Genomic DNA, 15123 nt, shown 5'->3' with positions numbered 1-15123 from the left:
TCCCACTGATACAGGAATTTCCGACTCGCCCTTGAAGGCAGCATAAGACTGCCACCCAGTCAGAAGTTCGCTGTGAAGTTCACGGATTCATTTCTAGCGTGTCTCCACCAGGGGGCGCAGTCCGGGGCAGGCTCAACACAAACCAAAGCACTCAGCTTCTACCTCGTACCATGAGCTGAATCTGTCCGGGACAGACCAGGGAAGATGGCGGCCACTGACCATTCCCGGTCCGAAGCTGCCAAGCAGCGACGGCAGGATCAGCTGCAGCGATGGCTGGGCTCGGAGACGGACCAGACGGGACGGGAGACCCGGGAGACTTTGAGCGGTTCCACCGGGACGCGGCGGGCGAAAGTCCGGTTCGCCCAAGGAGCCGTGTTCATGGCCGCCTGCTCCGCCGGAGACCGGGAGGAGGTGGCGGTGCTACTCCGGCAGGGAGCCGACATCAACCACGCCAACATAGATGGACTGACAGCGCTTCATCAGGTAGGACGGTTCACGTTACTCTCGAGCTGTTAACGGCTGTGTGGATTTAACGTGTTTACGAGTTAATGGCTGCTAACTGTCGCTCAAGTAGCGGCGGCGGTTTATCCCTTAATTATCCTCGCAGCGATGAGGCATTAAGTCAACTTAACTTACGTGGAGTAAAAATAAAGCCAATTGTTCCCGTTTCTTTTAACGTTAGTAACAGTTAACGTTAAACGGAACTCATCACTTTATCCTCTCTAACGTTAGACTTGTTTATAGGTCCCAGCAGCAGCATTTCCTGGCCTGTGTGAGTTTATTATCCAGTTGGTCGGCTGGGCCATCTGCTCTGTTTAGTGAGTTACAGGCTTCTTTCTCCAGCGTTCAATGCAGAGATGTGGACACAGATAAAAACCTGTGGGATCGTTTATAGCCCGTATAGGCTCTGACTGGCAGGCTTGTGACTACTGGAGTCTTACTGAAATAGTAGTTAACTATTAGGTCATTTTCATCATCTAATCAACAGGTCTTTCGTGTTTTTTCCTTAAAGAAGAAGCAAAACGGAAGCCTGTTGACTACCATTCTTAACAGGGCATCTATTGGAGAATCAAAGAGGATTTAACCTTCACTTTTGTTGCCTTTGCGTGTCCCACAGTGGCCGCTCTTCTTCTTCTCAGCATGCTATACATTCTTAAAGCAGCTCAGCCTTCAGGTCCCTCCCTCCACTTCAGTAATAACACAGAGGAACAGGCTGGACAACATCACTGTCACACAAGCCCTGCGTTGATGCAGTGTTTCCTCTGCTTTTTTTTTTATGATGCCATGACACACCGCTTGTCTCTTCATTTTGAACTCCGTCACATGGATTTCACTTTTGATATCCATGCAAGCATGGCAACATAAAAAGATGTTGTGCTTCTAATTTTCCTGCCCACTGGAGCTAAAACTGTGGTTCGGCTGTGTGTTCGCAGTGACGTCAGGCTTAGAGATGATTGGTGCTTTCCCTTAAAGCCAAGAGTGTGTGTGCGTGTGTGTGTGATGAAGTTGCTTTCCCATAACCGGTTCAGATGACGAGGTGAACATGTTCCTGCCCTCGTTTGGTTGATCCACATGTTGGACCACCATCACCCGGTGTGGTCCCTTCTCCCTTCTCCCTTCTCCTGCCCTCCATCCCTTTCCTCCCCCCTGTTGCTCGTTGGTTGCCTGGCAGCCAGAATTAAATATAGGCCCACACTCTCCAAACTTTCCGTCCTCTCCATCCAAAGCCTTTCTGTCTTTCTCACTATGCTTTGCCCCTCCTCCTTTTCTTCTTCGTCGTCTTCTTCTTCTTCTTCTTCTTCTTCTTCTTCTTCTTCTTCTTCTTCTTCTCTGCCTTCCTTTCTCCTTCCCCCCTTTGCCAATTCCTCATGGTGGGGACTTTTGGGATTTTCAGATGAAGAAATGGAAAACATTCCTCAAACCGCTGCTGTCAAAGGCGATTTCCACAATGAGTCACTGTGAAGGAGTCTGCTGGGAGGCTCTGTGTGTGTGTGTGTGTGTGTGTGTGTGTGTGTGTGCGTGCGCGTGCGCGTGCACCCTTCTTGGCGCAGAGGGTGCGAGAAGTGCCCTCTGTTCATTCATCCAGCCCGGAGCGCCCACTTGTTCAGAGGGATCCCTTCCTCTGCTGCTTCTGGCTCTGCTTTGTACTACGAGCTCTTAAAACAGCCACGTTTCTGCCCGGCTAATTATCTTATATTAGGAGAGGAGAGTGGAGACTTGTTACAGCTTTGTGATTAGTTGATTGGCCCAAAAGCAAAACCTCTTAGGAGTCTTAAAAGCCGGTCCTGTGTGACTACAGACACTTGCTGCTGTGACGTCCTGCAGAGTGAACTGGTGTCTTGAAACGTCTTTGTATGAGCAGATGTTATCTCAACAGCTGTTAGTGATGAAGTCTGACATCGAAACATGGTCCTTGTTTAGGGATTATCACAGTGAGAAAATAAGAATACATCATGGATTTGTTTCACCAGTAAAAACAATAGTACGGTCTGTGTCTGCACTATTACAGATTCATCTTAGAGTCACTAATATTTATGTTATCAGCACTAAAATCCTGCTGATTTCTTTGTGTTTTAGAGCTACGTGCTGGCTAAGTATTCTTAGCCATGTTAGCGACAGGACTCCAGGGCTGGATGGTGTGTGCACTACTGGCTGTTTTTACATCATTTCCATTCAATATCTTTTGGATTTTGACTGTTTTTCAGACATGATAAGCTATTTGACTACATCACCTGGGGCTCTGGGAAATAGTTTTGGCCATTCACATAATTTTCTTCAGTAATCAGTAATATTTTTGCGGTAGTCTGTTTCTCATATGGGCCGGATGCTCAACATTCTTTCAATTTAGGCTGATCTTTACATGTTTAGAGCTAGTTGCTAATATACACTGAAAAAAATATGTTTTTAAAGTCATTTCATCAGTAATTAAAAAATGTAACTTATTTTTTTAAGAAGTGATGTTTTTTTTTTTAGTACAAATAAACCTACTTTGATACTATTGCAGACATCTGCCTCATTCTGTCTTGTTTTAGTTTTAACTCTTATTTCTAAGAAATTCTTGAAATATGTTTGTACATTAATAATCTTAAAATAATCTTAGCCCACCGGCAAGTTTTGCGATTTCTTTTAAAGAATTATTTAATAACAAGAGCTTTTTTTGTGGTATAAAAAACATGTTCACTTGAAAAGGGAGTACATGCAGATCCTACCCTTTTTTGAAGTTTTTTTTCTCATAAGTATGAGCTGAAATCAAACCAGCGTATCACAACATAATCCCACAAGCTTCTCATGGGATTCATCTCGGGACTCGTGTTCTATCACAACGGGATCTCGGCGCGACGTTGCTTCAGGAGAAGCAGCTAAATAGATCCGCTGTTTCACTCGCGCCGCAAAATGACTGTTTTGGAAAGTACTTGAGGGCTTTGAGCCGCCCACTTAACAGACATTACAAGTATACAGTAGTCACTGCTTCAGCCCCAGTGCTTCAGATACATTTCATAGATCTCTGGAAGTGTCTGCAGTTTTGACTTTCACAACAAACCCAGATGAAGTGGGTCTAAGCTCTGACTAACTTGTGTTGTCTGGTTTCTGTATCTTTGAATGTGCGTAGTGGGGGTTCACTTGATAGCAGTCCGTCCTGTGGTTGTGTGTCTTCTGACAGGCCTGCATCGATGAGAATGCTGAGATGGTGCAGTTCCTGGTGGAGAGCGGCAGTGATGTGAACAGAGGGGACAACGAGGGCTGGACTCCTCTGCACGCTTCGGCTTCCTGCGGCTTCATCCAGATCACTAAGTGAGTGTTGACCGGCCGCACACCGACGCATCACCGCCATTTAACTTGCAGCAGTCCATCTTTCTCTTTTTTGTTTTTGTAGTAATGGATTTAATGGTGCTGCGTGGGATGTTCAAAGTTTAGGATATTTGTTTATAACCCAACCCTGAGATGTTCTGTTGTTGTTGTTGTTGTTGGCCTTCATGGTGTTGCAGACTCTGGGGTCTTTCAGAACAGGTGTGTCTGTATAAACTGAGATCATGTGACACACAGGTGGACTTTATTTCACTAATTATGTGACTTCTCAAGGTAATTTGTAGAACCAGCTCTTACATAATACACATTTTTCAAGTTATTTTTTTTCTTATTCAATGTTGACTATCTTGTGTAGGCACATTACATAAAATAGAAATAAAAAATCTATTTAAACTTCAGGTTGTAATGCTACAAAATAGGAAAAACACCAAAGGTGGTGAATACTTTTGCGAGGCATTGTAAATGCCCCAAAGTATTAGGCCTGCATCGAGGTTGAGTCAGTGTTAAAATGCTGCGTTTGTGAATAATATGTATTATATTGCAGGACATTGTATAAACAATGCTGATGTCGGTGTTTATACATAGACGCAGATACACAGAAATATGATGTGTATCAAAAATATTTACAGTTAAACTGTTTCATTCTCAGCTCCGCACGGTCTGCTGGCTGTGTTTGTTTTTATACCTTCTCATCTGGTTTGAAGGTACCTGATAGAACACGGCGCTCATGTCGGGGCGGTGAACAGTGAAGGAGAGCTTCCTCTGGACGTGGCCACAGAAGACGCCATGGAGAGACTCCTCAAAGGGGAAATCAAGAAACAAGGTGAGGAACCGCTCCATACCAACGGCAACACTTCCAATGCTGCGTCCTGTTTGTCCTGTTGACGCATCGCAAAACAGTCGCTGGTTCATGCTTCTCTAATGTGAAGAGTTGCTGTTTGTTTCTGTTCACCTTCTGATCATTGCAAACTGAAAATCTTTACGTTTTGTGTTGTATTGTTGCCAGTATTTTCTGTCTTTTCATCATGGTTAATAATTACGTCAAATGAACTGAGAACTTTCAGCAAAGTTGGTCGTTTGCAAAGTTGGTCGTTTCCCTGATGAGTAGATGAGTCGAGGCTTTCACAGTATTTCTGTACTGTTTATAAATTAGGAGCTCCTACAGAGCTCAGGATACTTTAAAATCATATCCATAAATGCCCAAAAACCGTCTCTGATCTGTTTTTACAAATGGTCACGTTTAAAGCACACATCGTGCTCAGAGAAGACAAAGACAATGACAGAGTCACTGTGTCCCACATAGTACATGAGTACTGAGGGTCCAGGATTATATCTTTATTACTATCCGCTGCACACATTGCAGAGATCCATCGGGCAGCTGAAAGCACAGATGAGAAATGTAAGATAAATGATTATGAAATTGAATATTTAGTCTTTTGTCCGTAGCCTACACTGTGTTATGAATAAACTCACTAGTGAGTTTTCAAAGGTCTAAAACCCGATTTGTGTGTCTGCGTTCCACATGTGCATCACAGCGATCGACGTGGACAAGGCCCGGAAGGAGGAGGAGAGGGTGATGCTCCAGGACGCCACGGCGGTGCTGGCGGGAGGCGGCACCCTCACACCTCACCCAAACACCAAGGCGACCGCTCTGCACGTCGCTGCTGCCAAAGGATACATCGAAGTCCTGAAGTGAGAATCAAGTCTACACACCACAGCACTGACAAGCTTGTTAGCTTTTGTCCTAAATGTATTAGTATGGCACCAGAATCAAAACAGCTTTCATTCAAAAGCCTCTCCTCCTGTATGTTCCTCATCTTCTCCCCAGGGTGCTGTTACAGTGCGGGGTGGACGTGGACAGCAGGGACATCGACGGGTGGACGCCTCTTCATGCAGGAGCTCACTGGGGGCAGGAGGAGGTGTGCTCCCTGCTGGCTGACAACATGTGCGATATGGGCGCCGTCAACATCGTGGTGAGCGCGACACAAACAACCTTTGCTCCGCTTAAGCTGTTGTATAAATTGACGCCTTTATTTGCGGCGTGACTAATGATGCCCTGGGAATGTCCTTGTAGGGCCAAACACCTCTAGATGTTGCCGATGAGAACCTCGCGGACGCTCTGGAGGAGCTGCAGAAGAAGCAGAACGCAGTGAGTCTGCCTTCCCCCGAGGCTCCACAACTATCTCACTAAGTTAGATAAACCTGATATGATTGATAGTTTTACAGCGGCAAATGTTCTCTGTGTTTATATGTGTTTATATTTCTCTTCAGTTACGCAGCGAGAAAGAGAAACAGACTCCTGTTATTGAGACCAGCCCGCAAATCTCCATGGTACCAGTTCGTCCACGCAGGTCAGTCCAGTGTGTGGGCATGTGTTTGTGTGTTTGTGTTTGTGTTTGTGTGTGTGTGCGTGTGTGTGTGTGTGTGTGTGCGTGTGTGTGTGTGTGTGTGTGTGTGTGGGCACACGCTATGCTGTTCCTCAGCTGAATCCCAGTAATCCCAGTAGCAGTAGTCTGCATGCAGGTATGATGTTAACAGTCCCAGCATTCCTTTGAACCTTGTTATCCTCTGACATTACTCTGGGTAGATGTAGCAGGCAGCAACACAATGAGTCCCAGTTTCATACTCAATGTTGGTTTAGGGAAAAATATATATATATATCTATATATATATATCTATATATCTCTCTCTCTCTCAAATTATAAATAAACTAATGTATTTTGAAAGAGCATTTATAGCTCTGCAAGGTTTGCAATACGGATACGGTAATCTATCATTATGCATCGAACTGTCTGGAGAATCCGTTGCAAAACTGTTTTAAGATTTAAATTACAAGACAGACAGTAAGATCTGTTTTTGGCTAATCCAGCAAATTACATGACTGACAAATGAAGATACTTATACACAATGCTCACTGCCATTGAGTTACCTCATTTTATATAAGCAGTAGTTTAGAACGTTAAGCACAATACATGTGAGTTTCTTGCACACTGAAAGCCAGAATAATACACTAATTAGTGCAAAACTTGTACTTTGCAATATACAGTATATGGTAACTTGCGGTAAGGGCTTTCCTTTCATTCAATTGGGTTGACTAATCAACTAGGTGATTTAATAGACAGAGAAAAAGCACCACTTTATATATTGTGTTTACCAGAGATGTGCTCATAAACTCATTCAGCATGAAAAGAAACATTGAAAAATGACTAATCGATTCAAGAAATCTTAGCCAACTAAGACCAAACGACTAATCAGCCGACCAAAGGACGGAGAGGGAGCAGCTCTGCGACACACCTGTGTGTCGATGCTGTAAAGTTTGCATACATCGAGGAAAGATTGTAGAAAATGGAGTAACAAGCTGTAGGTTTAAGTTACATAAAGCTAAATGGTGTTCTAGTGACAAGACGGCACATCACAGGAAGTGACCCACTGTTTCACCCACTGACGTGTTGATCAGCGCATGCTCGCTCTAATTGGCTGCATGTGGAATGATTGCCCTCACTGATCAGCTCCCTGCATGCCACCTGTTGTTCCACCCCACCTTGGCCCCGCCCCTGCAGGACTTCTATCTCTCGTATGAGCAGTAAGGAGAAGATCTGCCTCCACGAGCGGGAGAAGCACCCACCTCCCGCCCTGCAGAGCAGCCCGGCCGAGGACGAGGAGGAGGAAGCTCAGACGGGACCGAGCCAGCCTCAGAGCCAGGGGAAGGCCTCCAGCAGCTCCAGCTCGGAGGAGGACAGCGAGTCGGAGAGCGACGCAGAGTCGGGTGAGAGGAGCTGCTCTTGCCTGTATCTTGAAGGGAGTTTGGGTTGTGATTACTGATAATATTTAAGAGATAAGTTAGTGACGGACATGTTTATCTTTTGCTGACCTTTGCAGAGAAAGCCAAAAACAGAGAGATCATTAACAACTTGAACAACAAACGCAACACCACCAGCCTGCTTCCTACCTCCATGCCAACGAGTACTACAGCCAGCCAAGTGAAAAAGGTAATGTACATAATGTATATTGTAGGTAAACATCCAGTGTGTGCTTTAGCTGCACGACAACAATACTGAACAATAGAGATGATGACCTCTGCTGGCTCTGTAGCCGGACCCGGGCAAGCCCCCAGCCCCCGAGGCCCCGGGCTCCTGGAGAACGTCTCTGAGGAAGGCGGGCAGCTCGGTGACTCTGGGCTCAGCTGGACTGTCTGACACCAGCCAGGACCCCAGCAGACCTCCGGAGACTGTCCTGGGCATGACCCGCTCTGCCTCCAGCCCCCGCCTCAGCTCTGAGGCCGACGCCAAGGTACTCGCCACAGCTACTCGCATGATTCAAGGACTTCTACACCCATGAAACCAGTTATTGTTTGCTAGATCTAACGTGACTCCAAATAAAGGCTGCTTTCACAGCTTCCATTCGCTGAGTCGCATAAAAACAACTGATGAACCCATCTCCCCCCCACTCTTGTCCTCAGGAGCCGAGGCTCGCTCGGGTACCGCCCATCCCGACACGCAGACTCTTCAGTATTCCAGACAGCAGCCCTGACAACTCCAACAGGTGGGCCGGTGCTTTCGTATGCCTCTGCGCTTGTGAAACCAGAAGTCTGTGTTTCTGAGTCACTGCATATATGCCCCTGTCACCCTTTCTCTCTCTCTCTCTCGCTCTCTCAGTTGGCTAAGTCGTAGCTCCTCTTACACCCGGCGCCTTCATAGTCAATCAGGGAATGATTTCACTAGTTCCACCCCCTCTTTGCTTCACAGGTCAGTCATGCTGCTCACTGCTTGTCTTGTATTTGTTTGCTCCCCTGTTTGTGTGTGATTTTTGTTGTTGCTGTGTCACAGCTTATTACATTCCCCCAGCAGTGAATACTAACTTGTGTGTGTGTGTGGCTGTGAGAGATGTCTTTGTTTCCGATGGACTTTGCCTTGTTTTTTTAGCTCATCTTATGGAAAGAGACTGGATGACCCCACCGTGACCTCAGCGAGCACCGGACTCAGCCGCCTTAATAGTGTCTCGTCCCAGAGGTATTTCATTTTTACATTAATTTTCCTCCCTTGTCTGAAAGATGTGTTAGTCACCTCTTACCCCTCTCTCCATAAGACTTTCTCAGGAACAGACAGAAAAGAAGGATCGCTCTGCTGTCACCACCTCCTCCAACTCTCGGAGCACGAGCACAGGAGAGCAGGAGGCCAAGCAGAGGCGCAAGTGAGTCAAGGCTGTGTGTGTGTGGATGGCAAAGGGCTCATGTTTTTGTAAATTGTGGTGCTGCGTTAAATCTAAAAGCGTGTGCCTTGCGTAGGTCATATCTGACGCCAGTGCGGGACGAGGAAGCGGAGGCACAGAGGAAGGCTCGCTCCAGACATGCACGGCAGTCTCGCCGCTCCACTCAGGTACAAGCCTCATAAGTTCAGATGTTCACAGGAGTACTTGTATCTGTCAGTCGGGTACATAAGACGGTGTTCTCTCTCTTTTTTTAAATCAAGGGGGTGACGCTAACAGATCTGCAGGAGGCAGAGAAGACGATGAAGACGGACAACAAAGGGAGAGAAAAGAAGGACGAGGAGGAGGAGAAAGAGAAGGAGGCAAAAGCGAAGAAGGGAGAGGAGGGGGTGAGAGCCATATATCAGAATTCTAGGCCTGCGTTGGCTACTCTTATATAATGTCATGTGACATCACATAGCAGGGGATACTGTGTTTACAGGAAGTGAGCTGGAGGTCTCGAATTGCCAGTCTGCAGAAGTCCGACTTGCTGGGCCTCACACAGCCCGCTGGCACTCCCCGCCCTCAGATGTCTGACAGGAGAGGTACACATCACCACTTCCCTTTTCTAGCAAAAAAACGTAGAGCTTGACAATGTGGGTGTTGTTGGAACATTTGATTTGCTCTTAAACGACTGCTGTCTGGCTTCATTCCAGATGTGGAGGCCAGCACAGGGGAGAGCGAGACAGAGCGATGGGCCAGGGAACGCAGGGAGAGGAGACAAGCTCGGGCCAGAAGGAAGGCACAGAGGACCGGGGAGGTAAACGACACAAACATCGTTTCATCTGCAAAATGAATGCAGGAATTTAAAAAAACAAAAACCAGTAATCATGTAACTTGAATTCAGTATTTTATAAGAACACATTGTGTTGTTTGTGTCATCTGCAGAGTGATGACAATGATCCCAGTGGAGAGGAAGAGTTCTCAGGCAGTGGGCTGGATCCACAGGTTCGTGTGTGTGTGTGTGTGTGTGTGTGTGTGTGTGTGTGTGCGTGTGCGTGTGCGCGCGCGCGCGTGCGTGCGTGCGTAGTTGGTTTCGGTGGACTGTAACCTAAGACGTAACCCGTTTTCTTATCTCTCCTGTTTACAGACAAACCAACACTTGAGTTCCAGGTATGAATTCAGCCTTTGGCCTGTTTGATTTGCCCTCTTATCTTCTTTCTGTCAGCAAAGTCTCAATGACGTTTCTGATCTCTGCTCATCTACTCAGGTCATTTAACGACTGCACCCAGGGAGGAGGCTCTGACAGCAAGGATTTTAAGAAGGTCAGCAGACAGAACTGATACTGAGAAAATTTAGAAATCAGAAAAATAGTTTTTTCTTGTTTGTCCCACTTATTTACTGCTCTGTCTGTTTGTGTGTCAGTTGTTCGAGGATGTCTCCAGAGAAAATGGTCAGCTCCAGTCTCAACTGCAGGACACCCAGAGGATTATCAGTCAGACCAGGTTGGATCTGGAAAAGGCCACTCAGGTGACAACACACACACACACACAGCTGTGTTTTCATGACTTTTGGGGACATTACATTGACTTACATTCCTTTCCTGGAGACGTATCCTAACCCTAATCATAACTGCTACCAGCCTAATCCTAACACAAACTGTTATTGTAATCTTCCGCATGCACAGTCATAAAGTGGTAGAACCAGTAATCAGCAGGTTATATGACAGTGTTGTTAAAGACCAGTATCGACATCTCTTTTCTTCGAATTCCAGTTTCATTTTTCAGTTATGGTGGCTATCACTTGTCATGATGTCTCCTCAAACTTTAGTTTGTTTATCCCAAATACTTTTTTTGAAGATGGAAACAAACAAAACATATCTTTCTCTGTGCCAACAGCCTTGGCCCTATAATGTTTCCGGGTTGTGTGTCCGTACGCACGTCATACCATTCTTGTCAACGCAATATTTCTGGAAGGAATCGAGGGAATTTCTTCAAATTTTGCACAAATGTTAACTTTGACTCAAAGACTCATATTTACCGTACAGAAATGAACCGTGAGGCAGTAATTCTAGTTCGGCTCAAGAATTTGATCTTGATTTAGTCTCTATTGTGTGACATCTTTTAGGAGAAAGCTAATCATCCTCTCACAAATGAAAAGTTGAATGTTTAACCCTTCACCATCATCCTGTCACTGTGGACGTAGTGGTTGGTGTCTTGCTTTAATTGGAAATATGACTTAGCAAAGGGACATCCTACTGTTGAGGTGGTGATGATGTTAATGTTGTTGATTTGTTGTATCCAACAGAGACAGGAGCGCTTCACTGACTGTTCAGCCTTGCTGGACCTGGAGAGAAAGGTAATGCATCCCTACTGATGGTGTTACCCTGTTATCATCTCCGCCAGGAGTGTGCGCCCGTGAATGAGTGAGCGTGCACCTCTGCGTCTGTCCACAGCTAATCTCGCATTCCCCACTAGCAAACTGCCTACTATTTTGGAGGCCAGTTAAGGCCGCATGTGGTTGCGGTGACTCACACTTTTTATTCATTGTTTGATACGGACATTGACTGCCCGCTGACTCCTCACTCACTACTATTAACCAGCCACCGGGGACGATAGGGGCCACTAGTGATAACACAGCGAAGTGCATCGCCGACATCTGCCACTCTGCGCTAACAGTGTGTGGGGGGGGGGGGGAAATAACAGTTTGCAGTGTGTTTGGCTAACAGCTCATGGAACTACCAGTGCACACACTGCTGCGTACGTCTCAGCCGCTGCTCTGCGGCTCACTTTTATTGTTTTGACAACGTGTTTGGCTAACTGCTAACAGCTTATGGAACTAGCTAGACACATACTACTGGGTACATGACCACAAATCAGCCGCTGCTACGCGGGCAGGCAGCTTGGTGAGTTCAATTCAAAATGCTATGAAGTGTATATACAACGACTTCGAGCCATTTGCTTGCATACATTGCTGCTTGTTTGAATGTGTAAAGTGTGTTTTACAACTCTTTACAAACCATTGGTTGCATACATTACCGGTTGTAAGTTGGCTTACCTTTATTTTTCTGTGCGGTGTGTTTGGCTAACTACTGACACAACTACTGGTACACACTGCTGTACCTCAGCCGCTGCTACGTGGGCAGTTTTGCATGAAGTGTGTTTTATGGCAGGCCATTGGTGTCTAGACTGGGGGGGGGGGGGGGGGGTTAGCCAATTGTGGGTTTGTAATCATTCAATCACACGGCACAGCAGTGGTAGTTGCAGACATACCTAGCGGAGATCTGCACTTTACTGAGTTGCTTTGACTGCCTCACGAGTGCCACCCCTGCTATCTGTTGACGCTCTCTCCTCTCTTCTCCCCACTTGAACCACTTTCTCACCCGTTTTCACTCCCATTCTGTGGTCCTCCTTCCTCTCTACATCACCTCCTTTGTGCCCCCCCCACTCTCCCTCACGTTTCAATGGCATCAGGACCGGAGGATGTTGGAGCGGCGAATGGCAGAGCTGGAGGAAGAGCTAAAGGTGAGGAGACGAGTGTTTATCATGGCCGCAGACACTTTGCACGCTTCTGCTTGATGAGCTTGGCTTTAGCTTGTGCAGGCAGCAGTGTTGTGGAGGTACACTGTAGAGATGTTTGATACACCTTCTCTCAGCCTTTGTTCAGGGGGTGTAATAATTGTTTTCTGTTACATGTCATTGATTTGGTTGTTTTCCACATTAATGGATGTTTCTGTTTGTCTACGAACAACTACCTCGAACCCATCTGATCTCTGCGCTCTCCCAATTTTGTCTCATAATTGTCTGACGTCTCCAGTAATACAGAATGAATAGGTAAAGTCCTTTTCTTTAAAGGAATATTTCAGTATTTTGGGAAATATGCTATTGATACCACTTGGCCAGCAGCTGCCTAGCTTAGCTTAGTTTAGCATAAAGACTTGAATTAAAGGGAGACGGCTAGTCTGGCTCTGTCTAAAGGTAACTTCAGTCTCCTGACTAAAGTCTCTGCTGGTTGCAAGATAGTTTAGCAGGCCTCCAATATGACGGGGAGCAGTCGGTCACACCTGGATATTCATATTCACTTCATATTTACTCTACAGAAATGAGAGTTGTATTGATCTTCTCATCTAAATCCCACCAACAAAGCAGATGAACATATTTTCCAAATTGTCAAACTTTTTGTTAAAATGTTTAACATGCCCAGATTCTAGGATGTAAAGAATATTTGGATTATTCTAAATACAGTTTATAAATTCTGTGCTGTTATTTCTAGTTCTCTGCCACCTTCCTTTTTTAGCTCCTCCTGTTTAGGCTGTGTTTTTTTTAACCAACTGATCTGTCTTCCACTTACATGAATTAGGTGTCCGGCCTCCTTTTTAAACTTTATGGTGACAGTTTTGTTAGTAACATTTATTGCATTGATATGAATACATTGTCAAACTGTCTACAATGAAAACTGCCTGTAATATATAATCCTAATATCTCATAATCCAGTAACATGAAAACAAGCAATAAAATCATCATTTTTTTTTTACCACCAGGTTCTGGTTGATTTGAGAGCAGACAACCAGCGTCTTAAAGATGAAAATGGAGCACTGATCCGTGTCATCAGCAAACTCTCCAAATAGACGGAGAGAGAGACACGAAGAGCAGGGAACCCCCTCCCCCCCCTCCCCCTCCCCCTATCCATCCATCCCTCCCTGCTTCCACACATTCCTCCAAGTGCCAAAGAGAGGGAGAGGGAGAGAAGCAGCAGAATGTCCTCTGTACATGAACACCACAGCTTGACTTGGATTGTGATGCCTCTATGAGAACAGCTGGAGTGGCTTTTGTGTGCCTTACAGTCCGTTTGTCACAGGAAGACCTGCAGCATGAAGGCCTGTGGCTTTGGTCAGAGGCTCCCGCAGCAGCAACATGAGCAGCAACAACAGCCACAATGCCCACGGCTGGTACAACACATCGACTACGACTGTGCATCAGGGGAACACTAACGTGCACACACATTCCTATGCGTGCATCACATACTTCCTCCATGCACATTCCACGAGCGCACAAGGCAGCTTTGGCCTTAAAGCTCACACTTAGTATTTATTTTTTTTGTGAACACACTCACGTCACAAATTCACGAATTTACCCTACTCACAGTTCAAATCTAAGGTGTTGTCAAGCAGTAAAGGTTTTGTTGTAGTTCTTTTTAAACACGTTTCAGGCTCTGTCTCTACATTCAACATCGTCCTGATGACGGGGGCAGTCCACAGAACTCTGTTGGGTTATTTGGTCTCCACATGCAAGTGTTTGAACCCACCTACCTCTCCACCTATGCACTTCCCCACATACATTTTTATTTTTGTGACCACAAACACACTTCATGCTCTTAAAAAAAAAAAAAAAAAAAGACCGCAGAAGCAGGTCAGTCGACCACAGCACTTTACTCTGCAAAGCAATGAAAGATGTGCGACGCTTTGCCCGTCCTCCAGACAGACGGACCTATTTCAGAGCAGCACCCTCTTGCTTGTGAGTGGAGGGAGAAGTTACCCACAGCTCAAAGCCTATTATGCTATGGATGGTTTTAAATATTACCATCGATAAAGATATTATTTTCATAGTTTTTCATTGTCAATTTCTCTCTTGCAGTGGAGCATGGTGATGTATATTATGTGTATAAATATTAGTCTTGAATAATACCCCCTTTGAAGTAAAATTCCATGTAGCTTTTCTTCACATGTTGGTTTTCTAATATATTGAATGGATGTCTGCACCCTAATAAAAACAAAAGTGTGTTTGTAGCAACTTCCTGGTTATTGTGTACACATGAATGTCATATGCACCTCTACTGCTTTGTTCACAGACATGTTGATTCAATATTACTTTACTCTTTGACCAGGATGTATCCTAAACAGTGTTTCCTTCCACAACACCGAATCCTACTTTGATTCCCGTCGTATTATTAATGTGCTGTGACCGATGGAGTCGTCAGATTCTGCCGCTTCACCCACATTGTATCGTCCCTGCCTACAGTTCTGGTAGCCAGATGTCCTTCATCACTGGTGAGAAGGAAAAAAAAACAGCTGCAACACAGTGAGCATAACGGAGGAAACGGGGCAACACAGATGTATTTACAGTATGTTTGGAC

At 45.6% G+C, this 15123-nt stretch overlaps 1 protein-coding gene across 5 annotated transcripts; it reads left to right on the top strand.

Annotated features, from left to right (window-relative positions):
• The first annotated feature begins 130 nt into the window (after positions 1–130).
• LOC116393228 (protein phosphatase 1 regulatory subunit 12A) lies at positions 131–14776 on the top strand. 5 transcript variants are annotated; one of them, XM_031865405.1, is made up of 26 exons: positions 131–483; positions 3662–3792; positions 4512–4630; positions 5343–5499; positions 5636–5780; positions 5882–5956; positions 6079–6158; positions 7368–7573; positions 7687–7796; positions 7900–8097; positions 8267–8349; positions 8463–8552; positions 8730–8816; positions 8893–8997; positions 9092–9182; positions 9276–9401; positions 9494–9596; positions 9708–9811; positions 9940–9999; positions 10142–10164; positions 10262–10316; positions 10417–10521; positions 11299–11349; positions 12465–12515; positions 12808–12824; positions 13532–13617. In XM_031865405.1, exons 1-25 carry the CDS (start codon positions 205–207, stop codon positions 12808–12810), a joined length of 2637 nt encoding a protein of 878 aa, XP_031721265.1. In that variant the 5' UTR covers positions 131–204; the 3' UTR covers positions 12811–12824; positions 13532–13617. The 5 variants fall into 5 exon arrangements, with proteins under 5 accessions (XP_031721265.1, XP_031721257.1, XP_031721248.1 ...); XM_031865397.1 differs by lacking the exon at positions 12808–12824 and having other exon boundaries at positions 7392–7573; positions 13532–14776; XM_031865388.1 differs by lacking the exon at positions 12808–12824 and having other exon boundaries at positions 13532–14776.
• Positions 14777–15123: the final 347 nt, after the last annotated feature.

This window comes from Anarrhichthys ocellatus, unplaced genomic scaffold, assembly GCF_004355925.1.
Source record: "Anarrhichthys ocellatus isolate YVR2014 unplaced genomic scaffold, GSC_Weel_1.0 scaffold2, whole genome shotgun sequence".
Classification (NCBI taxonomy): Eukaryota; Metazoa; Chordata; class Actinopteri; order Perciformes; family Anarhichadidae; genus Anarrhichthys; species Anarrhichthys ocellatus.
This window is presented reverse-complemented; position numbering and strand designations above follow the sequence as displayed.